This window comes from Stegostoma tigrinum, chromosome 4, assembly GCF_030684315.1.
Source record: "Stegostoma tigrinum isolate sSteTig4 chromosome 4, sSteTig4.hap1, whole genome shotgun sequence".
Lineage (NCBI taxonomy): Eukaryota > Metazoa > Chordata > Chondrichthyes > Orectolobiformes > Stegostomatidae > Stegostoma > Stegostoma tigrinum.
The window spans coordinates 96,524,566-96,549,735 of record NC_081357.1 but is presented as its reverse complement, the minus strand read 5'-3'; the positions used below and the strand labels follow the sequence as shown (position 1 = coordinate 96,549,735).

The following is a 25,170-nucleotide window of genomic DNA, read 5'->3' as shown; positions in this document are numbered from 1 at the left end:
GTGAATCTGCTGAAAGTTGTATGTTCTTGTCCTTTATATGTCACAGTCGTAGAGTTTGTCGTTACATCCTGCAGCGTTTCTCAAGATGACAGCAAGCTTTTTTGTGCTTTAAAAGAAAATAAAGTAATGTTGGTCACTGTTGTCTTGTCAATTAGCTGCAGAAAGTAAGTTTTCAACCAAGTCTTCACCGTTACCAAGGCTACCTCTGCCTGTAAAATCACCAGACTCGCTTGTCATAGCTCATATGCTGCTAAATCCCACGTGTAACTTTTGGAACTTTTAGAATTAAAAACACCTGCCAAGGTTTAGGGTTAAATGGTTTAGATATTAGTTTTGTATGTTACATAAGGTTAGATAAAGATTAAGATTGTTTCTGATATTATTGACATACATTTATTGCAGATCTAGATCTGCAACAGAAGACTGTCTAATTCTGATCTGCTGTGGGCTGTATGACCTTTTGCGAGGAATCCTACTCATCCTGCCAGATGTAATGCTAGCTGATGTGATGGACAAGTTGATTCAACCGGAAGCATTGATAGTTCTTGTCAATCATCCAACTCCAGCAATACAGCAAGGAGTTATTAAGGTAAGAGAAACGGCCAGCTGATCCTTTCCGAGATTTACTCACGGCAATCTGATACTTTATACATTAATAGAAGACAAAGGAATAAGCAATATGTTAAATACTGTGTTCTATTTTATCAGTTCCACAGTGAACACATATATCTTAATCCAGCCTTGGTTGTTGGTATAGCCCCTCTGCACTGTTTAATTGTTCTAGATTTTAACAATGAATCTGTTTTCCGTCTTGAATATTCAAATTGTTAATTTAACACAGTGCTGAGTCCGTCAGAAAGTGTAAGTACTCATAAAAAATTATTTATAGATGTGCACATAATTAATTTGTTAAGGAACATTGTGAGCGCTGCTATAGAAAAGGACTGCACGTTAAAGGTTGTGTTGGAGCATCCAGGAATTGAAGACTGAGTGCTTAGAGAATGCTGCACACAAACCAGGAAAAAAATCAATAAGATATTGAAATGTGGTGCTTTCTCATTTTCTTTGAGCACAATAGTTTTTTTAGTTAAATCTTTGGAGAGTGGCAGGGGCTTAGAGGTGAGGATGCGGTGTGGTGGAAAAAAAGGTTGTTTAATTGGGTAGGTGTGGTTTGTGATGGGGATAGCTGTTTAATTGTGAGGATATCCAGATTGGTTAAGGGGATCTGTGAAGATAGAAACAAGCGATAATTCAGTCCCTCAAGCCTGTTTTGCCATTCACTTATTTCAGTACTGATCTGTTTTTCAGTTTACCTGCCTTGATTCATAACCCTTAAAGTCCTTCACTAACAAAAGTCTGTCAATCTCCTGTGACATTCAGAAGATTACTTTTAACGTTGCGTTCCCAACTCTTTCAAGAGCACTTAATATGCGAAGCTTTTGATTTTTTTTTGTTCTGTATACACTAGTAGAAAGATACCAAGTTTGAGGTGTGGATTATTCCGTGTAAATTTCAGAGTGACATTTATGAGGCAATGATATAATTGGTAGGTGTGACTGTTCTGATCAAATTGCAAAGTTATTTATCATTTGAAGAACTGAAAAAGCATCTTGTATTATGAATCACGCTGTGAGGAGGGTGGCAATGTCTTGGAGAGACTGGAGAGAATATTTGAGAATGGTCCAGGGTAATGGGCTTCAGTTATTTTGCAAGATTAGAGGAACTGAGATTTGTTCTCGTTAGAGCAAAGAAGGTTAATTAGTAATTGAAATGCTTTTTAAGTTTTGAGAAGTTTGAGGGAGTAGAGAGAAACTGGAGGGAAGAGTGATCATCTGAGGCAATGATGAAAATGAAGAATAATTTGGAAGAAACTGCTTGAAATGGTAGTGGAAGCAGATCTGTAGTAACATCAAAAGGAATTTGAATATATGCTTAAAAAGAGAGATTTGTGGGTGTATCGGGATAGAGCATGTTGAGAGGGACCAATTGAATAGTTCTTTCACAAAGTCTGCGCAGGCATATTAAGCATTACAGCCTATCAAGATAACATAAGATGCATAGTTGAGAGTTTCCCAGAGGTCTGTGACTGCCCCCGTATTTCTCATCTACATATTGCTTCTCGGCTTTATCATAGAGACAGAGAAAATAGGAGCAGAAAAACGCAATTTGCTCCTTCGAACTTGCTGTGCATTCAGCATGATAACACCTGATCATCATCCTCAGTACATTGTTCCTGGTTTCTCTCAATATACTTTGATTCCTTTAGCCCTAAGAACTATGTCTGTCTGTCTCCTTGGAACATTCCATGACTTGACCCCAACTGCTGTCTGAGGCAGAGAACTTCCACAGGTGCACCCCTTGTCTGACTGAAGAAGTTTCTCATCCTAACTGGCACCTAAATGTGACCTCTGATTTTGGTCAGCCGGAACATGTTTTCTGTGTTTACCCTGATTAGTCCTGTTAGAATTTTATTGGGTTCTCTGAGATCCCCCCTCGTTCTGCTAAATGATGTGGAGATTCTGGTGTTGGACTGGGGTGGACAAGATCAAAAATCACTTGACACCACGTTATAGTCCAACAGGTTTACTTGAAGGCTCATGTTTTTGGAGTTCAGCCCCTTCCTCAAACGGAGTGAGAGGGGGAGGGCGGGTATAAGACACAGAATTTATAAGCAGAAAGGTAACAACCCTAAAACTGGCCCCCTCTTGTTGAATCTTCAAATCAGTTAGGAAGGACACTACTATTAAAATGCAAAATCCAGATTCCCCTCAAGTCATTGTCTTGAGATAATTAAATGTTTAATCAATGAATACAAGAAGTGACATCTCAGGTCAAACAATGCAGTTTAGGTATAGTAAGAACTGCTGATGCTGGAGTCAGAGCTAACACAGTGTGGAGCTGGAGGAGCACAGCAGGCCAGGCAGCATCAGAGGAGCAGGAAAGTTAACGTTTTGGGTCGGGACCCTTCTTCAGAAATGAGGCATCTGACCCAAAGCGTCAACTTCCCTACTCCTCTGATGCTGCCTGCCCCGCTGTGTTCCTCCAGCTCCACACAATGCATTTTAAGTGTAAGGTCTTGTTTGGAATCTGTCATTTTAAACTTGGGTCAGGCTTCTTTTGAGCAAAACAATGTATCTGCAACTGCACAAATATCTTGGATGAAATAATTTGTGTCCATGTATGTATGTATGTATATGTGTGTGTCTGTGCCTCTGCGTGTGGTGTGTGAGAAAGAGAGGGGGAAAGAGTGTATGTGTTGCGAGGGGGGAGATGCGCACCCCTCTGCGTTTGGTGGGCGCACAGGTGTGTGTGTGTGTGTGTGTGTGTCAAGATTGCAGCTGAGGCCGCATGCATGAGTACTGAGCTTGGCTATCAGCCTCTGCTTGGCAAATCTGTGTTTTGTGTATCCCAAAGTCCACCTTGAACACATTTACCCGAAGATCCAAGGCCGAATGTCCTTGACTACTGAAGTGCTTCCCCACTGGGAGGGAACATTCCTGTCTGGCAGTTGTTGCATGGCGTCCATTCATTTGTTATCATAGCGCTACATGGTTTCACTGATGTACCATGCCTTGGGGCATCCTTGCCTGTAATGTATGAGATAGATAACATTGGCCGAGTCACATGATTATCAATGTGCACATGGTGTGTGGTGTTTCCATGTGTGATGGTTGTATCCGTGTCTAAGATCTAACACTTCTTTCAGAGATTACCGTAACAGGGTTGTATAGTGTTATGATCAATGTTGTCCTGAGGGCTGGGTGGTTTGCTGTGAACAATGGTCTATCTAAGGTTTGGTGGTTGTTTTAAAGGCGAGCAGTGGAGGTATGGGGAAGATCTTGCTGTGGTGCTTTTTGTGTTCAATAATGTGCAAAGAACAAGGCATAGTTTCTCTGCTCCAGGAAAGTACTGAACAGTGAAGGGTACCACATGAAACATTTGTCTGTGATAATGGGAACTGCAGATGCTGGAGAATTCCAAGATAATAAAATGTGAGGCTGGATGAACACAGCAGGCCAAGCAGCATCTCAGGAGCACAAAAGCTGACGTTTCGGGCCTAGGGTCTAGGCCCGAAACGTCAGCTTTTGTGCTCCTGAGATGCTGCTTGGCCTGCTGTGTTCATCCAGCCTCACATTTTATTATCTTGGAATTCTCCAGCATAGGCCCGAAACGTCAGCTTTTGTGCTCCTGAGATGCTGCTTGGCCTGCTGTGTTCATCCAGCCTCACATTTTATTATCTTGGAATTCTCCAGCATCTGCAGTTCCCATTATCACAGACAAATGTTTCATGTGGTACCCTTCACTGTTCAGTACTTTCCTGGAGCAGAGAAACTATGCCTTGTTCTTTGCACATTATTGAACACAAAAAGCACCACAGCAAGATCTTCCCCATACCTCCACTGCTCACCTTTAAAACAACCACCAAACCTTAAATAGACCATTGTTCACAGCAAACCACCCAGCCCTCAGGACAACATTGATCATAACACTATACAACCCTGTTATGGTAATCTCTGAAAGAAGTGTTAGATCTCTGATGAAGGGTCTAGGCCCGAAACGTCAGCTTTTGTGCTCCTGAGATGCTGCTTGGCCTGCTGTGTTCATCCAGCCTCACATTTTACTATCTTGAAACATTTGTCTGTGTCTACTTTCTGAAGTCATTATGGTTTTTTTGCTGTGGCACGTTGGAACTGGCGATCGATAAGTAATAGGGTAACCAGAACTGGGCACACTAATCCAGAGAGGCCTCACCAACTTCATGTACAACCTCCACATATCGTCCCAACTCCTATGCTCAAAAGCCTGAGCAATGAAGGCAAACGTGCTAAACACTGTCTTGACCACTGTGTCTACATGCGATGCAAGCCTCAGAATTATTAACCTGAGCCCCTAGATGTATGTTGTCATGTCATATTGCAGCTGTACAGAACATTGGTTAGGCCATTTCTGGAATACTGCATGCAATTCTGGTCTCCCTGCTTTAGGAAGGATGTTATGAAACTTGAAACTTACCAAAAAGATTTGCAATGATATTGCCAGGGTTGGAGGGTTTGAGCTGTAGGGAGAGGCTGAATAGGCTGGGGCTATTTTCTGTTGAGTATTGGAGGCTAAGGGGTGACTTTAAGGAGGTTTATAAAATCATGAGGGGCATGGATAGGGTGAATAGCCAATGTCTTTTTGCCGGAGTGAGGGAGTCCAAAACTAGAGGGCATTGGTTTAAGGTGAGAAGGGGAAGATTTAAAAGGGACCGAAGGAGCAACTTTTTCATACAGAGGGCGGTGCATGTATGGAATGAGCCACCAGAGGAAGTAGTGGAGGCTGGTACAATTACAGCATTTAAAAGGCATCTGGATGGGTATATGAATAGGAAGGGTTTAGAGGGATACTTGCCAAATGCTGGCAAATGGTACTAGATTAATTTAGGATATGAGGTCAGCATGGACAAGTTGGACCGAAGTGTCTTTCTCCATGCTGTTTAGCTCTACGGACTCTGACTCTACAGCACTACCCAAGGCTCTACTTTTTTCCCCGCCTTTCACCAGATCCTGCATACTCCAACGTATTTGGGGCATTCTTTGTGTCCTCCTTTGTGAAGACAGAACCAAAATATGCATTTAATTAGTCTGCCATCTTTTTATTCCCCACTGAAACGTCCCCTGTCTTCTCCTAACCCTATCAGGTTAGCCTGACATCCAGAAAAATATTAGGCTTCGTATGAATGCAGATGACAATGATCAATTACCACAGGTTACATTTAATTTGGCTACTTACTAAGAAATCTCTCAGACAATCAAATACTGAAACAATGATTTAAGTTTTATTGCATATAGTGACCAAAATAAGACCATTCGAGTAAGCAAGTTAAGCCTCATAACTCAACTTGGCTATTACAGTGGAACTTGGCCACAATCCTACCCAGTGTGTCTGTTACTGAAAATGTCCAGTGTACAATCCTTATGCAGTGTTATTCTTTGAAGCTCTTCTGTTGAATTGTTGTGTTGGATTCTTGTACAATTTTCTCCTTCAAGTTTGTGGTGTGACATTATTGACATCCTTTAGATTCTTTCATCCCCACATTGATTACATCTTTAGCAGATCTCAAATCTGTAGCTTGCTGCCTGATCAGAAGTAACTCCCCTGTTTCTTATATTCAACATTAGCTGTCTGTTTAAAACACAGCTATTCCTGCAGTTAAACCCTTTACATCAGATCATTTCTTCTGCGCACATTCTTAATTGCCCATTTATCACGACGCAGCAGATTATCAAGTAGTTGTTATCTCCTGTCTCCCAGAAAACAGCTTGTTTATGTTGTTCTTTCCCAAGATGGTTAATTTGCATATTGCTTTTCATTCCTTTACAACAGCTTCTTTTTATCTCTTACGTCTCAAGAAATGGTTTTCTCCACTTGGAGTTAGTGCTGATTCCTTCAATTCATGAATTTATTAAAGTTGTGAAGTTTACATTGTCACACACTTCTCTTGACTCGTGCACTGTCTGATTTGCCATGCTGCTTATTTGACATCAATTATTGCCTGAGCAGAATTTTCCTTCAACTAATTGTTGGAAACACTGATTGTGTAGATCTTTAGTTGTTAGCATTATTGTTCACTGATCACATAGCTGTTGCTCCCTCAGCTTTTGTCTGAAGCTTTAAGATTATTCATAACCTTGCTGTGCTATTTGATCCTGAGATCAGTAGCTGACTACATGTCTGCTCTGCCAAGACTCACTACTTCCACATCGCCCAACCCTGTTCATCTGTTGAGACACACATTTACACTATTAATACCTCTAGGCATTGTTACTTCTATTCAGATTCTGTCTGAGTTGGTCCCTGTCTTCAACTGTCATAAACCTGTGATCATTAAAAACCTTGTCCATTTGTTAACTCACACCAAGTTTCAGTTACCATCACTCTGGTACTTTGCCCTACACTGGACCCAGGTCCAACAACGCCACCTTTTTATACACTCATGGGATGTGGATGTTGCTGGCTGGTCAGCATTTTTGTCTGTCCCTAGTTACTCTTGAAGGTTGTGATGAGCTGCCTCCTTGAATCGCTGCAGGCCACATACTGTAGGTCGGCTCTCAATGCTGTTAGGGAGAGAATTCCAGGATTTTGACTCTGCAACAGTGAAGGAACAGCAATATATTTCCAAGTCAGGATGGTGAGTGGCTTGGAAGGGAACTTGCTGCTGGTGGTATTCCTGTGTATCTGCTGCCTAATTCCTTCTAGATGAAAGTAGTCATGAGTTTGGAAGGTGCTGCCTGAGGATCTTTGGTGAATTTCTGCAGTGCACACTGCTATTACTGAGCATCACTGACAGGGGGAGTGAATGCTTGTGGATGTGGTGCCAATCAAATTTAAAATCTTATCTTTGTTTTTTAAAAGCATAGCTCATTCTTCCTATCTCTAATTTTTAGAGCCATACAAGCTTTTGAGATCACTGAACTATTTTTTAGAATTTTGCACAGCCCTCATTTAAATTGCTTCCTGGTTTCTGTTGTTTTGGTTCTGAACTCCAGAATTTCTTCCCTAAGCCTCTTCACCACTCTTCCTCTTCCTTCTGAGTTATGAAAAAATTGGACAAGCGTGATACCTAAGGCCTGGTTTGATAGACTGTAATAATTTTAAGAATGCAATGTGCGCAGAGAAGCCAAGGGTAAGAAAATTAGAAGAAGACTCTAGGATTAGGTTGGAAGGCAAAAAATAATCCTTACAACACAAACTTGAATAACACAAACAGAAACAGTCATGGCTAGGAGGATGAAAGTAAAATGATTCGAAGCAATATAAACTTCTAATTTAAAGTAAATTCAACAGATTTGGCTATGCCAAACCAGAAATTACCAAACAAACTCCGCAAGTCTAGCAACACTTGTAGAGAGTAAGCAAAGTTAATGTTTCAAGTCCAGTGACCCTTTTTCAGAACTGGAATTTTATTTTGTTATATTTTCAATGTTTTTTCTTTTTGACTTTCTCTCTGGGTTTTAAACATTTTTCATACCCTGGAAGGCAGTTTCCTTTTGTTCTAACTCTCCTGTGCAGGCCGCGTATCTCACTATGTGGTATTTATTTTTGACCAATTATGTACTTTTGCCAATTTAACCTCCTGATCCAATTGGTCTTTTCTGTTCAGTCTCAAGATGATAAAGCTGTGGGAGACGTATCTGGAGCTGAAGATTACAGCTTGACATCCAGAACCCTGAATATAGTTTAAACATCTCCATCTATCTGTCCTTTTGTGACTTTTGTTGGACTGTTGGTTGCTGATGGAATCTGTACTCCCCGTTACTGAGGACCAAACTCCAACTGATGCATAGCAATTCGGCCAAACAGCATCTTAGGAGCAGGAAGGCTGATGTTTTGGGATTAGCTCCTTCTTCAGAAATGGGGGACGGGCAGGGGGTTCTGAAATAAATGGGGAGAGAGGGGGAGGCAGATCAAAGATGGATAGAGGAGAAGGTCTTTGGAGAGGAAACAGACAAGTCAGAGGCGGGGATGGAGCCAGTAAAGGTGAGTGTAGGTGGGGAAGTAGGGAGAAGATAGGCCAGTCCAGGGAGGACAGATAGGTCAAGGGGGCGGGATGAGGTTAGTGGGTAGGAAATGGGGGTGCGGCTTGAGGTGGGAGGAGGGGATAGGTGAGAGGAAGAACAGCTTAGGGAGGTGGTGACGAACTGGGCTGGTTTTTGGGATGCATTAGAGGGAGGAGAGATTTTGAAGCTTTGTCTCCATCTCGGGCAACCACCTAGAAACCCATATTCATTTTAAGCCCACCGACTCCCACAGCTACCTAGAATACACCTCCTCCCACCTACCTTCCTGCAAAGATGCCATCCCCTATTCCCAGTTCCTTTGCCTCCATTGCATCTGCTGCCAGGATGAGACATTCCACTCCCACACATCTCAGATGTCCTCATTTTTGAAGTACTGTGTATTCCCCCCGGTAGTGGTCGAGAACGCCCTCGACCGTGTCTCCCGCATTTCCCGCAACTCATCCCTCGCACCCCATCCCCACAATAACCAAAAAGGAATTCCCCTTGTCCTCTCGTACCACCCCACCAACCTCTGCATCATCCTGCGACAATTCTGCCATCTGTAATACAACCCCACCACCAAAGACTTTTTTCCCTCCCCACCCTTGTCTGCTTTTGGAGGGACCACTCTCTCCGTGACTCCCTTGTCCGCTCCACACACCCCTCCACCCCACCACACCCGGCACTTTTTCCTGCAACTGCAGGAGGTGCTACACCTTCCCCTACCGCTCCCCCCTCATCGCCATCCCAGGCCCCAAGAACACTTTCCACATCAAGCAGATGTTCACATGCACATCTGCCAATGTGCTATACTGCATCGGCTGTACCCGGTGTGGCTACCTCTACGTCACGGAAACCAAGCAGAGGCTTGGTAACCGCTTTGCAGAACACCTACGCTTGGTTTGCAATAAACAACTGCACCACCTGGTCGTAAACCATTTCAACACCCCCCCCCCCCCCCCCCCCCCCAACAAACTCCCATTCCTCAGACGACGTGTCCATCCTGGGCCTCCTGCAGTACCACAACGATGCCACCCGAAGGTTGCAGGAACAGCAACTCATATTCCGCTTGGGAACCCTGCAGCCCAATGGTATCAATGTGGATTTCAGAAGCTTCAAAATCTCCCCTCTCCCCGCTGCGTCCCAAAACCAGCCCAGCTCATCACCGTCTCCCCTAGCCTGTTGTTCTTCTCACCTATCCCCCCCTCCCACTTCAAGCTGCACCCCTATTTCCTACCTACTAACCTCTTCCTGCACCCTTGATCTGTCCATCTTCTCTGGACTGACCTATCCCCTCCCTACCTCCCCACCTACACTCACCTTTACTGGCTCCATGCCCGCCTCTTTGACTTTGTCTGTCTCCTCTCCATCTATCTTCTCCTCTATCCATCCTCGATCCGCCTCCCCTTCTCCCTTTTTTTTTCCAGAATCCCCTTCTCCTCTCCCATTTCTGAAGAAGGGTCTCTGCCCAAAACATCAGCTCTCCTGTTCCTAAGATGCTGCTTGGCCTTCTGTGTTCATCCACCTGTACACCTTGTTATCTCGGATTCTCCAGCATCTGCAGTTCCTATTATCTTTGATGCGTAACAATTTATCATTGACCCCCTAGTCCAATAATGTGTCGCTGACAACCATAAGCCATGACTCACCATATACACATAGACGCTCCCTTGATGTCAGTTTTGCAGGTGAACTTCCTGTGTCTTTACAGAGCTGCTTAGCCCTTCTTTAAAATACGCCCGTTCCACTGTTCAAACTTACAGAACCAAGTTCTTTGGTTAAGTACATAACATTGGATGTCTGCAACTCCAGGTCAACTTGTGCCTCACTTCATCATTACCATTTTTAAAACTTTAACCAGTTTTTATTCAGAGCAATGCTCCTCCCTCAGCAATTATCTCCATAGTAACCTCCAGCTCTCTTGCTGCCAAAAGCTTCTTCAGCTGGGTCACAGACTCAAGCCTTGTTTATAAGTGCACAACTGAAAATAACTAAATAAAACTAGCTGAATGTGAATAGCCTTTAACTCACCTTAAACTGAAACCAAAACTCTACGTTTTAACCCTTTAACCATCACTGCTGTGAATTATGTTATACCACTTTTAAGATGATCTTGGCCCTGATTCTTTAGCTCAGTGCCAGAACACACTATTAATATTGTTCTTGTTAATGTGTCTTTGAATGTTTCATCCTGCTAAAGTTGCTATATAAATGCAAGTTGTTTCTGGATTCAATTTAAATATTGACAAATCTTTCCTTCTATTTCCATACATCTCATTTCCCTAACTGAATTTAATTTGTGTTATTGATAGTTGCTGGATGCATATTTTACACGAGCATCAAAAGAACAAAAGGAGAAGTTCTTGAAAAACCATGGATTTTCTTTGTTGGCCAACCAGCTATATCTCCACCAAGGAACACAGAGTCTGCTGGAGTGCATCCTTGAAATGTTGCTCGGCCACCCGGCTAGTCTGGATGAAGAGTATGTTTGCTTTGTTAATTAATTCCTTTTCATCTATTTCCATGAATCAAGATCAGCACCCCTGAAATGAAAGTCGAATTTGTCCACTCCTGTAATTACTTGAGCTTGGAGGTTTGGAGTCAAGCACTAACACACACCCACTGTTCAGCAATTTGTTTTGATATGAAATAGTATATATAGTAGAAATTTAAATCTTGACTGCCCATGGATGGCAATTCTATTTTGCAAAAAGGTGAAATGTTTGCTCAACCAGCTATAGACTAAATGGAGCAACTTTTTAAAAAGTGAATTGCCATTAAGAATTACTGTTAAATGTGTCGCCCCTTTGTTTTCTCTTCTGCTTGTTGTTCACAGCCTGATAAAAATGAGACATATGCACTAAATTGAATTGTTTGCTGGAGGCCAATGACAGAAATTTAACAGCAGCTAATATTTAAATCAGACATTTGCTAATTTAGTTCATCCTGCCAGTCTGAAGAAATTCATTATTTTGTGACATTATTAACTTCCAAGATGATGATGCAAAATCGCATATGTCTAAATTGATCTCAGTTTTTATAACTGCTGTAATACTCTGTTTTAAGTGTAATCATATTTGAAAGGATTAAACTACAGGAAAAATCAGTAAATGGTAACTGACCTACTCAAAGAGTTAAATCTAAAGTGTTAACTCTCCTTAAATGCTGAAGAGTATTCAGTTGGAGCAATATTTGTCATAAGTTTGAATTGATTCTTCAGGATACTGAAGTCAATCCGATGTCATCTGATCTACCATTACATATTCTTGTATCTAATTTGAACCATCAGTTTATATTGTGAAATTATATTTCTCACCTAATTCTTGGAACAACATAGTTGCTATAGAATTGTTGGCCTAATACACGCAAGCACTTAAACTGAAAGAATTGCAGATGCTGTAAATCGGAAACAAATATAGAAATTGCCGGAAAAGTTCAGCAGATCTGAGGAAGGGTCACTCAACCTGAAATGTTAACTCTGTTTTCGCTCCACAGATGCTGCCAGACCTGCTGAGCTTTTCCAGCAATTCTATTTTTGCTGAAGATATTTAAGAGTATAGGGATACTGGCAGAAATATTTGGCCCAAGAAGCATGCTCTGTCATTCAGCTATATAAAAGCTGATCTTCTCAATTAGTTCTATATTCCTGCAGTATCACACATCAGTTGATACCTAATATCTGGAAGTCTATCCTAAGACCGTAAGATACAGGAGCAGAATTAAACCATTCAGCCCATCAGTTTACTTCACCATTCGATCATTGCTGATATCTTTCTCCTGCCTTCTTCATATAGCCTTTGATCCCCTCACTAATCAAGAACCTAACAATCTCAGTTTTGTGTCATTCCAATGACTGAGCCTGTACAGGTGAGGGAATTCCAAAGTGTGCCACCATCTGAGTGAATTAATAAATTACTTGTCTCAGTCCTAAATTGACCACCTGTTATCCTGACACTCTACCTCCTGGTTCTAGAGACCCACAGCCAAGGGAAATATCCATCTTGTTTCTGCCCTGTCAGGCCTTGTTTTAAAGAGAATTATATGGTTCAATGAGGTCATTTATTCTTCTTAAATCTAAGGAATGTAAGCTGTTTCTACGTAGGATAATTTTACCAATAATGAGTTTTGAATTATAGGATACTTGTTTTGAGGCATAAACTAATTGGTCTGACCTCTTTTGGTGCTCGATATTCAGTGTAGTCTAGTGAAACTTCACTCAGGTCAGACTCTGAAATAGTTCTGAATTCTCTCAGTTGCACCACATTGGTCAGCTGTCACTCTTACAAGAAAAAAACCTTCATTGAATTGTACATCTTTTTTGCAAACTGAGAATGCTGAAGCAGCAAAGACATCTGCATTTTTTTCCTTTTGGAAGGCTGTGAGAAAGGCCCATAAGCAACTGTGCGTGATAATTGGAAAAACGCAACTCCCCTTTTATTATGGGAAGCTAATGATGCTAATGTGAATTTGCCTGCCTTTTGTCTACCCAGAGGAATATAGATGTGTGAATTCCAAGATATTGTAATCACTTCATCATTTCACCTAGAGTAGATACAGAAGTCAAGGAAAGATAAATATCTTTCAGCTCATCCAAACAGAAGTATGATGCACTATTTGTTCCTCCTGATTAGATCAGCATATATCTTGGTGAGAAAGGATTCTTTTGTACAAGATGGCAACCTTTATTATAGCTTGAATCACCAGAGATCTAAAGTTTATACCATTACTGCCATTTGTCTCTTGATTCTATAACATCTTACTCCACTTGTCAATCACCCTCCCAAATCCTCCTTCCCCGGCAGCATTTTTTTTAATAAATACAGAGGATGCCACATCTGCCTGTTTGTCCCCTCCGTACTTATTGTAAACTGGCCTAATTGTTCCTCAAGCTGAAACAATAGTTTATTAATAATACTTGAAATTTAATATACTGCTCACAACACGGTCCCCTGTCTACTGGGGAGAACAAACACAGATTGGATGAGCGCTTCGAAGCACCTCCATTCAGTCAAGAAGCATGACCTGAGCTTCCATTTGCCTACTTTAAAGTTTGTACTTCCATCATGCCCGTCATCTTGTCACCCCGTTGTGGCACTTACCCATCCAAATGCAGGAAATCTAACATTCACTTTTACCTTTTCCCTTCGTGAATATCCAAGATCCCAAGTATTTCTTCTATGTAAAACAACAACTTACATGTACTACTTTTAGTGTACTGTACTTGCTACTTTCAAGTTGGTCTCCTCAAAATAGAATCCCTACAATGCAGCTAGAGGCCATTCAGTCCATTTGAGTCTACACCAATCCATCTGAAGACATTCCAATTCAGACCCACCCCACCCACACACCTTGCTATTTCCAGTTAGGCCTGGTGTATATCCATCCTTTGTTTCTCTTCTCCCATTACCATTTCCTTTTGCTTTGCATGATCACAGTTTTGTTACTCAATTTTCCAACTTTTAATTGCTAACCACCCTATCATAGACCTCTTCTTTTTTTTATTTTCGGTCCACACTACCACCCACTTTCTTTGCTTCTACTTATTTCAAACATGTTAGAACATAAACCTTTTTCAGTTTTAATGAAAGGTCCTCAAACTGATACGTTAACTGATGAAGGGTCTAGGCCCGAAACGTCAGCTTTTGTGCCCCTGAGATGCTGCTTGGCCTGCTGTGTTCATCCAGCTACACACTGTTATCTCGGATTCTCCAGCATATGCAGTTCCCATTATCCCCGCGAAATAGAAGAGGTCTGAATAAAATGTAGCCTGGTATGTTTTGCGACCCAGTGCTGATACTGCAGAATTAATTTAGTTATTCGAGATTATAACAATAGTACTTTAACACCCTTTGATTTGTTTTGTACTTTAATTGGCCAATGACTTACGGATCAGACTAGACTCCCACAAAATATTTTAACAAAGTAGCCCAGACCGTAACTTTTTTTCTTCTTTTAAAGGCAGATGTAAAGTGGATGTTCCAGGTGTGATACAACTGGTCAAACCACTCAGTTTTAAGCAAAACAAGATTTATTTAAACACCACAGTTGAAACATGAACAAAAGAAAGTGGAATTTAGAGTAACTTAACTATCAGAAGACCTAACCGACCCAATATAGCAACTTAACTAATTAACTGTTCCAATATAGCAACATCCCATAAACACACCCCTTGGCGAAAAGGTAAATTCAACCACAGATCCTTACAGGAGGGAGCAACAACCAGAGAGATTTCAGAGAGGATTTCCTCTCTGATGAAGGGCCTAGGCCCGAGACATCAGCTTTTGTGCTCCTGAGATGCTGCTTGGCCTGCTGTGTTCATCCAGCTACACACTTTGTTATCAGAGATCTCAGAGGAATCCTTTACTGAAGCTTGCAAAATTTCTGATACTCAAAACGTCTTGTGATTACTACAGCTGAAAAAATAACTAGAAAAACCCTGAACTGGGAGAACTGACTATTCCCCTTCTAGTGTTAAACAGTTACTCCCTAGACTCTTCAACACCGATGCTTTTACAACCTCTCCTCAAAAAAAACCAAGGACAAACTAACCTTTTTAAAGTGACATCATTGTCACACTTTCCCCCTTAAAAAACAGCTGTCAATATACTAAGATGACTTTATTTTAAACTCTTTAGTCTTACGCTATTAGTACACTATCTTACGTGTACACTTCATTGACTCTAAGCGTGCAAACATCCACTACTACATTCTATTTCAGTCCATTTACACCTGCCACTGAGCACCTCTGTCTGTCTTCATCCAAGTTACGACAACGCATTGGCAGTTATGTTTTCTCATCCTGCCACCTGTATAATTTTCATAATGAATGGCTGCAGTAATAAGCTCCATCTAAACAGCCTGGAATTTTTGTCCTTAAATTTCTCCAAAAAAAGGCACTTTATTGGCGGTATGAATGTTGAAACATTGTACACCAACACCAAGTTCAAGATATCCTTCTCAATATGGAATAGTTCTGTTAGTGAATGTTCAATTTCCTGGAGAAATATGTTAGACCTTCCTATCTTCTCATCATCTTCATATAAGAGTACAGTGCTGACACATCACTTGATAACCACCTTGAATGGCTTTATGTAATTTAGGTGTGGCTAATACCGGTGCAACGGTTAACACAGCTTTCAGGCTGTCAAATGCGTTCTGACAGTCTGCTGTCCACAAAGTTTTCTACACTTCTTCAATAAGTCAGTCAGTGGAGCAACCACACAGAAAAAATACTCAGTTGCAGGAATCGTAGTTCTGCTCTATTCATTGATGGTATGGGAAACTCTCCAATAACCTTTGTTTTCACATTCTCTGGGACCATCTGTTGATGTCCAATAACATGGTCCAGAAACGTACCTTGGGTTTTGGCAAATTCACTGTTAGCCAGGCTTATAACCAAACCTGCCTCCCAGAGTTGATCATATAATTCTGGTAAAGGCTACAAGTGTTCTTTCCATGCGTGACTAAAAATCACCATGTCGTCAATGTATACCACACAATTGGGTAATGCAGAAGTGACTTTATGGGTTAGTCTTTGAAATGTGGCTGATGCATTTTTCATACCAAACAGTACAACTTTAAATTGATACAGTCCATTTGGTATTACAAAAGCTGAAATTGTCTTCGCTGTTTTGGATAAAGGTACCTGCCTGTATCCCCGGAGTGAGTCCAGCTTAGAAATATAAGTTGCTTGACCCGCCTTCTCAATGCAGTCTTCCAAATGTAGAATCGAATATGAATCAGATTTTGTAACTGCATTGACCGAGTGATAGTCTACACGTAATCATTGGGCATCATCTAGTTTTGGCACCATTAAAATGGGTGTGCTGCAGTCACTGCAACTCACTTCGATTATATTGTCTTAGCATGTGTTCAATGTCTTTTTGAACCTGTACCAACTTTGAGGGTTACGTCTATAAGGACGTTGCTTACTTTGAACAACATTTCTTACATCCACATCATGCATAATTAAATCAGTACTTCCCAGCTTAGTTCCACATATCTCCCCATGCAATAGTAATAATTCTTTCAGGTTATTTTGATTTTCCTCTGGAAGCTACCTCAATTGTTTATCCCAATTTTTGAGAACTTCCTCATTGTCCAATTTAATTTGTGGAATGTCCAATTCAGCCCTCTGAACTTGGTTCTTTACTCTGGAGTAACTAGTGAAACATTCTCCTTTTGCTTTCCTTCCTTTTCAAAATACCTTTTCAGTATATTCATGTGACAGAGTTTTATTTATGCCTGGAGTCCTTATCAAATAATTCACCTCATTCAACCTCCTTTTGATTTGATAAGGTCCACAAACCTTACTTTTAAAGGTTCACTCATCACTGGAAGTAACACTAACACTTTATCTCCATTAGCAAAATTGCAAGTTTTTGATTTCTTGATTGCTTCCTGTTTTATCATATGCTGTGTTATTTTAAAATGCTGTCTAGTCAACTCCCCCGTTTTATTTAATCATTCCCTAAAATTTGACACGTAGTCCAAATGTGGTCTCTAAATTCTGACTCCTAATTGCCCCTTAATTAATTTTAGTGGTCCTCTAATCTCATGCCCAAAAGCCAACTCAAACGGACCGAATTTGGTCGATTCATTTGGTGTATCCCTAATGGCAAAGAAGTACAAATGGAATTCCCTTATCCCAGTCATCTGGATAGTCTTGACTATAAGCCCTTAATATGGTCTTTAAAGTTTGATGCCACCTTTCTAGTGCTCCCTGCAATTCTGAAAGGTATGCAGTGGATTAGAATTGTTTTATGCATAAGCTATCCATAACTTGCCTGAATAATTTTGTTGTAAAATTTGACCCTTGATTTGTTTGTATCTCTGTGCGTAGTCTGTATCTAGTGTAAAGATTGAGTAACGCTTCTACAATCCTTTTAGCTGTGATATTGCATAACAGAATGGCCTGACAATCTAATGGACAAGTTCATTATTTTCAACAATACCGGTTCTTACTTTCAATTTAAGGAAGGGGTCCTAAGCAATCAATTAAGACCCTTGAAATAGGTTCCTTAAATAGAGGAATAGGTATTAAAAGTGGCATGTACAACAAATCTGGCAAAATTCAACTTAAATCCTTGTGCAGTTCAGGCTAGTAAAAATGCTTTTGTGTTTTGGCTTGCGCTTTTCTTACCCCTAACTGACCTACTGGTAATTCATGTACTACCTGCAACACTACCTTTCAATAAACCATTGGTTATACAACCTAATGAACCTCTGACCATTTCTCATCTGCATGAATGTGTGATGGTCTCCATTTCCTCATCAAGACATCATTTTTAAAATAGCAATCAGGAATACTCTCATTCTTCTTCTTCTGTGTATGCTTGTTGACATAATTGCTTCAGTCTTCTGCTTTCTGTTGTAATTCAGTTAGTTTCTCTGAGCAAAAAAATCCACTTGGTCATCTCGTTTTTTTTCTCAACCATTCAATCAAATATGTTCTCTGATAATTCTACTTCAATTTCCTTATCCGTATTCTATGATTTTCTCCTGTTTCAACTGGTGGCTTTGTGACCTTGTTATCACAGTCAGGAAAATTCTCAGAATACACTTCCTGTAATACCTCAGTTGCTTGATTTTCCACTAGCTTTTCAACCACAGTAGGCAGCACTCCTACCTGTGATCCAGCAATATCTCTATCAAGGACAAATTGTATTCCTGGAGCCGAGAGTTTCTCTAGTCTTCCTACCACCATTCCTCCACCTCACCAGACACTCCAATCTCACTCTACATAATGGAGCACTCCTCACTCTCTATGAATTCTGTGTACTCACACTTTTCCTGGCAGTAGTCCTTCTGAATTACGTGTCTCCTCATCTCTCAGCATTAAAGATTGACATGATCCAGTATCACTTAATACTGTAACTTCTTTATCTGCTGTTCCTGGCCTATACAAGTAAACCTCACCTTCACAAGTAAATGGTTTAAGAAGATCTGGCACTTCCTTCTCCACCTACCTCTGCATCAGAATGTACAACCTGGTCAGTTTTCCACTGTGCTTTCCTTTATCTCTTTAACAAAATTCACTGGCTTATCCTGTTTTCCTTCATTCATACTTTGTTTTATTCCTTTCAGACTCCAAGTATGTTGATGAGTGTCCCTCCTTAGATTCCTGAAATGTCCATAAGGTCCTGACACAAGCTCATATTTACGTAATGTGGCCTTCTTCACCTTGTCATTCTCCCAGATTCCTCCTCTGATAGTGATGCAAATACATGACTAGCTCTACCTATCAACTTTGTTTGGATCAACAAAACCCACGTGGTCACCGGCCACTTCATTTGTTTAGACACTTTCTCAAATGAGATGATAAAGGTTTCTACATCCTTCTCATCAAATTTAGGAGTGATTGGATATGTTAAAGAGATCCTCACCAGGCCCTTGACTATGATGGGTTTGCTCATCCTCACTATCTTCCTCAATAAACCTAACCTTCTACCTTCACCTTTATCCTTTTCAGTCAACTTTCCTGTCTAATTGCCAAATTCTGAAGTTCAGACTCTCCCTCATGATGCTTTATTTCTTGTTTCTTCCTTTCTTCTACTAGGGCCTTCCTCTCCTTTTCTTTTTGTTCTGCTAGGCTGATTCTTTCCTCCATTCAGACTGTTTCGGCTCCCTTTCATGTTCAAGCTGCTCCATCTGAAATTGAATTCTAGCTGTTTCCAAAGATTTCAATGGCATTTCCAGCAAATTTAAATGTTGAGCTGTTGCTGTAATTACCTCTCTTTTCTCACTCAGACAAAGGCAATCCCAAATCCAGCTTGTCTGTCAATTCCAACAGTGTTTCCTTGCTCACCTTCTGTAAAACTCTCAAAGTCACTTATTCCACCCCAGAAAACTTTTAATGACTGAAACAGCCATTGCTACACAAAGATAATAAAATGTGAGGCTGGATGAACACAGCAGGCCAAGCAGCATCTCAGGAGCACAAAAGCCGACGTTTCGGGCCTAGACCCTTCATCAGAGACTTCATCATGTCTCTAATGAAGGGTCTAGGCCCGAAACGTCGGCTTTTGTGCTCCTGAGATGCTGCTTGGCCTGCTGTGTTCATCCAGCCTCACGTTTTATTATCTTGGATTCTCCAGCATCTGCAGTTGCTACACAAAGTATTGTTTAAATCAATCGAATTCAACACGCGAAACAAAAGACACCAACACCTACCACTCACCTCCTTTGAGTCCAACAACCCTAAACCTAAATTAGAATTAAAGGATTATCCTGGACAAACCCCCAGGCTGTTATGGACCAGGGCAGACCCCTCAAAATATTTTAAGGTAGCTTAGAATACAACCTTTCCTTATTTCAAAGGCAGATGTGAAGTGGGTGTTCCAAGTGTGATGCAACTGATCAAACTACTCAGTTTTAAGCAAAACAAATTTATTTAAGCACTACAGATGAAACACGAACAAAAGAAAGTGGAATTTAGAGTAACTTAACTTTTGGAAACCTAACCAACCTTTCTACAGCAACTTTACTGATTTAACTATTCTAATATAGTCACATCCTGTAAACACACCCCTTGGCAAAAAGGTTAATTCAAACACCAATTTTTCCAGGTGAGAGGGAACAGCATTCCAGAACAAGAATTCAGTGAAAGTTAGCGGAATCCTTCACTGAAGCTAGCAGTTCTGCTACAGCTTAAAAAAACTAGGGGAAAAAAAAACTGAATAAAACCTGAGATAGTAAGAAGTGCTAGTGCTGGAGTCAGAGATAACACTGTGTGGAGCCGGAGAAACACAGCAGGCCAGGCAGCATAAGAGGAGTAAGAAAGTTGACGTTTTGGGTCAGGATGCTTCTTCATAAGAGAAGAAGGGTCCCGACCCGAAATATCAACTTTCCTACTCCTCTGATGCTGTCTTGAGAACGTTTTGAACTGGGAGAACTGGCCACTCTCCTTCCATTAGTAAACAGTTGTTCACTAGACTCTTCAACTCCTATGCCTTTACAACTTCTCTTCAAAACTGCCAAAGACAAAATAACCACGTTCGCACTTATCCACAGCTGTTAACAGATTATTGGTTTGTAAGTACGCACTTCTGAAGATACAAGTGACAAGTTGATAAGTTTTACAGAGCAATTCAGCTCTTGAGTAATTTGCCTTGTGTTCCTTGATTTTTACAGCTTGGACCTAGAGGCTGTAGCTCACATCGACCCATTTCGTAAAAGGTGCATTATTCCTGTACTTGGCCTCATTGAAAACTCTCTGTATGAAAATACATTGGTGCACAATAAATTGTGTGTCCTGCTCCAGCTTTTGAATGCCTGTCCCAAGTTAGCTGATATACTGCTCGACAATGGCTTAATATATGTCTTGTTTAACACCTTAACAACATTAAATGGACTAGAGAATAGGTAAGGAAGTTATTGTGATAGATTAATAAATTGCAAAGTGAAATAATTATCCTGTAATCATTGTAAACAGAAAATCTGTTTAGATTGTTCTGTCTCCTTTATTTATTTTGGATCAGCTCTTATTCTGTTTTATGTCTACCTGAAGTAAGAATTAAACAATTGTGTTTTGCCTGTTGTTCTCATACTAATATCTAAGTCTCTGGTCTGCTGCTCGGTATTTATTCCTCAATTTATGATTTCGGCAATCTCGTTTGTGACCATTATTTTTAAAAGACTTTAATACTGTATTTTAGATTTTGCACATTGCAGTTTTCACTGTGTTCCTGTTTATGGAAGTTGTCTGTTTTGTTAATTTTGTCCCATCGTTTTCTTCCATTGTAGCACTCCAGTAAATGAGTACAAATTGCTACTATGTGATATTCAGCAACTACTAGTTGCTATTACCATCCATTCCTGCAGCTCTTCTGGTTTACCATATTTTCGCATAATAGAGGATTTAATCTCACTGCTTGGATATCTACAGAAGAGCAAGGATGCAAAAACAAAAGGTATGTGCTTAGAACTTTAAACTGAACATAAACTTTTATTCAGTGAAACTCTTTTTCGTAAAACAGAATAATTTAGCAATTCGACTGATTTTAGTTTGTATTTTTTCAGCTCCACCTCATGTTTATTTTATTAATAATAGACCTACAAGTGTTTTTCTAAAGGAAAACTTGAAGTGACATTGAAGGGATATTGCAAGCGATTATTGGTCACTTTAATTGGCCACACAAAAAAATCTGTAAAATGAGATAAATTGCAGGTCATCTTATCGCAAGCTCAAGTTAAACTGCACTTCATGATAATCAAAGAGGTCCTGTTCCCACAAGCAAATTTTTGTGTAATGTAATATGGCTACAGTTGAAGTCTATGTCAAAATAACATGTATAAGTGTAGGTACAGCCAATTTGGAAATTTAAGAAAAATGCCTTTATTCAATTCTTTTTTCCACACCTTACATTGGTGAGACATGGCCTCACCTGGCGTGGAGTTGTTCAAAGATGGAATGTTACATCGAAACAACATGTCAGGATTTAGTTCTGGAAAACTCTAGTGGTCTTCTTCTGCTTAACATGCTGTCTTTGGACAAATGCAATATGGTTTACTATGTCATCACAGCAGTTGAGCCTGTTTTTGTACTGCAGTGAAAAATTCCAAAGCTTCTTTTCTCCCTTTGCAGTATCAGGGACACACTGATAAATGGGTGGGCAGTCATTCGTCAGACTCTTTCAGAGTCATTGACCACCAGTTGAAGAACATAAATAACATAACCATAGGTGTTCTATCAGCTTTGTTGTGCAGTATACAGCATTATTCATCTCTCGACAGGTTAAAATGGTTTTCTCGGCTGGAATTTCCATGCCAGCCATCTGTAGCTTCCTTCAGGCCAGCGAAAATTGCCTCATCAAGTTAATAGTTCTCAACCAACTTCTTGTTTTTGGCGACTTGTGTAGTTGTAACCTGTTTGAATTCAGTATAGGGGAGGCAGTTGGCAGTTGTGGCTTGTATCGCTACTTTTCACACCTCATTGATTATGAACGTGACCGCTAGAACAGTTGGATTCTACATTCCTGTTAAGAATGGCCTCTATAATCTGAGAAACAACTGTTGTAAGTGTACAGCTTTCAGATTCCTAATCACACTGCTGATCCATTGGCTAAGCTTGACTGTGTTGTTACAGGCATCAGCTTGACACCAGCAATGTCAGTGATGCAGGACAATTATCTGTAATAAAATTCTTCTTTCACAGTACATTCACTTTGCTAATCCCACCTCAGAAATGCTGGAAGTCATCCAAGTAATTTTGTCACCGTGGTTACATGGATAGTGTTTTGATATTTGTAAAGCCACATGGCTTTTTAAAATTCCAATCACAAGAAGCATCAGATTTTCAGCACCATCCATGTTGATACCGACCATATGATATGTTCCTTGCCTTCACTTTCCATGTTAGTTTTACCATCTTGAGACACGAGTGTGTGTTCTGGGAGAAGGTGATAAAACAAACCCTGGTTTCATCCATATTTTTAAAAATAAATTGTGGAAGGACTCTTGTGGTGCAGTGATAATGTCCTTGCCTCTTGACCAAAAGTTTGAGTCTTATCTGTTCCAGAAGTGCATCATCACATGCCTGAGCATGTTAATTAATTTTATTTTAAAGTCTTGTGGTACGTACTTGTGCGAGGTGTGGGGAAGATTATTTTGGAAGTAATCACCTGTCATTTCTGCTATAACTACCGCACTCTCATTGCTTACCATGCTGAAGACGATGCCATCCTTTCCTTGAATTAATCCACCCATGTGTGGCTGCAAGTGAACTCCTTGTTTCCCAGCTCCTACGCCTGGGAGACTTCACTTTCTTGCATAATTGGACCAAAACTGTAAATATTATCTAGTCGGGCTCTGTTAAGCCACATAAACTTCTTCATCTGGATATGCTGCAATTTTCATCCTCTTCCTTGCCAAGGATCAAGCCTGCTTATTGAGCTGCTTTGAGATGTTCACTTGTCCTTCAGAAATATGGACATGCTCAATATCCCAGCTTCCAGTTCAGTTTTCTGCCTAAACCACCAAAGCAAAGATCTCCAGACACTCACCATCTTCTGGGTAAGAAAGCTTTTCCACACATCCCCTCTAATTATTCCACCGATCAACTTAAGCCATTCTCCTCTGGTAATTACCTCCCCACAAGGGAAAACCGGTCTTTCCTGTTCCATCTAGGCTCCTTGTAATTTTGAACAATTCACTTAAGCCTCTCTTTTACCTCCTATTCGAAGGAAAACGACTCCAGTTTATCCAATCTTTCCTTATCGATGTGACTTCCAAGCTCTGGCAACACCCCTGTGACTCTCCTCTGTCCAGAATAATTGCATCCTTCCTCTATTGCGGAAACCAGAAATATACACACATATCCACCTGTGGCCTAACCAGTGTTTTACAGTTTCAGCATTATGTGTTGCTTTGTATTCTGTATCTTGTTCAGTAAAGGAAGGTATTCCATATGCTTTATTGTGTTATCTCCCTGTCCTTCCATCTTGAAAGATCTGTTATCATGTACTTTAAGGCCTCATGCTCCGTCTACCCCCCACAGTAGCATCCTGTTTATTGTGTATTTCGTAGTTTTGTCTGCCTTTCCCAAATACATCATTGTGGAGATAATTATGAGTCAAAAGCTACTTCAAATTTAACTCTTCTGTAGTGCTTTTTTTCTTTCAGTTTCCCCACATTGCATTATTAAAATAGCTCCTTAATCCCAACGGTGTAACTGGACTCTGTCAAGAGTACATGCATGATTCCTGTTAGTGCTAAGGTTTAGCAATGTGCAGTGAAATTGATTTCCTGTAAGCCTAGCTAAAGAAGTGCTTTGAAAGTGGAAAAGGTAACACTCAATTCTGAGATTCTTCAGGCAATCTAAAATACTCAGTGTTCCACTTAGCAGTCCAATTAGCTTAGGCTTGTATGATGAGATGTTGAGATTAGTGAAATATTAGCTATGTTTACATGAACAGAGTGATACTGAAAGCAGGTGCAAATTCATGTTGCCAATGACTGTGTATCCCAAATAGAGAATCTGATGCCTGTTCTTTTGGCAGAAATAGGAATCTTTATGGGTGAATTGGGATCTTCATATTAGTATGGAGCACGTTCTAGTATTATTACATTGCACATGTTGCAGAATGGACCTTCTTTTCCTCTGGAGAATAGTGCCAGTTGCTTTAACTAATTGGAGACACCAGTCCATGAACATCCATGTAATTCCATCACAGGAAATAAGACCATTATTAGCAGAGATAGAATGTCGGATAGTTCTCCTTCCTCCTCCTCCCCAGCTGTATCTCCCCTTCAGATTTACAGATGATTATAATTAGGATAGAAGTGTTAAGATGACATACAAAAATAGGGGATTTTCAAAGTTGTTAAAAGCATTACAAAGTCTTATCTGTGTCGTCTCCTGGATCTGCACTATAAATAAAATCATATCTTCCCTTGTTTAGAATTAGCTATTGCACTTCAGTTCCGGATCCTCCAGAGTGCCATTGAATTTATAAAAGACACAGCCAATCAGGATGCTCAGAATATAAGTAGCTCCTTCCACTTACCTGCAACACAGCATCATGCCATTCACCAGAAAAGAAAGAGTATTGCAGGTGAGTGCTGTAGCTATCCAGTGGTGGTTATTATACTTCTACATGATAACTAACAAAACTGTGCATTTGTAACCATC

The 25,170-nt window shown here is 40.5% G+C and overlaps 1 protein-coding gene across 2 annotated transcripts in view; it reads left to right on the top strand.

Moving 5' to 3' along the window:
* The window catches only part of lyst (lysosomal trafficking regulator), a 298,945-nt gene that overhangs the window by 206,446 nt on the left and 67,329 nt on the right, over positions 1-25,170 (top strand). For both annotated transcript variants that reach the window (XM_059645552.1, XM_048530826.2), the window contains exons 24-28: positions 403-589; positions 10,853-11,022; positions 20,673-20,903; positions 21,285-21,451; positions 24,941-25,093. In XM_059645552.1, the coding sequence (XP_059501535.1) occupies positions 403-589; positions 10,853-11,022; positions 20,673-20,903; positions 21,285-21,451; positions 24,941-25,093 (908 nt within the window). The remainder of the gene's footprint in view (positions 1-402; positions 590-10,852; positions 11,023-20,672; positions 20,904-21,284; positions 21,452-24,940; positions 25,094-25,170) is intronic.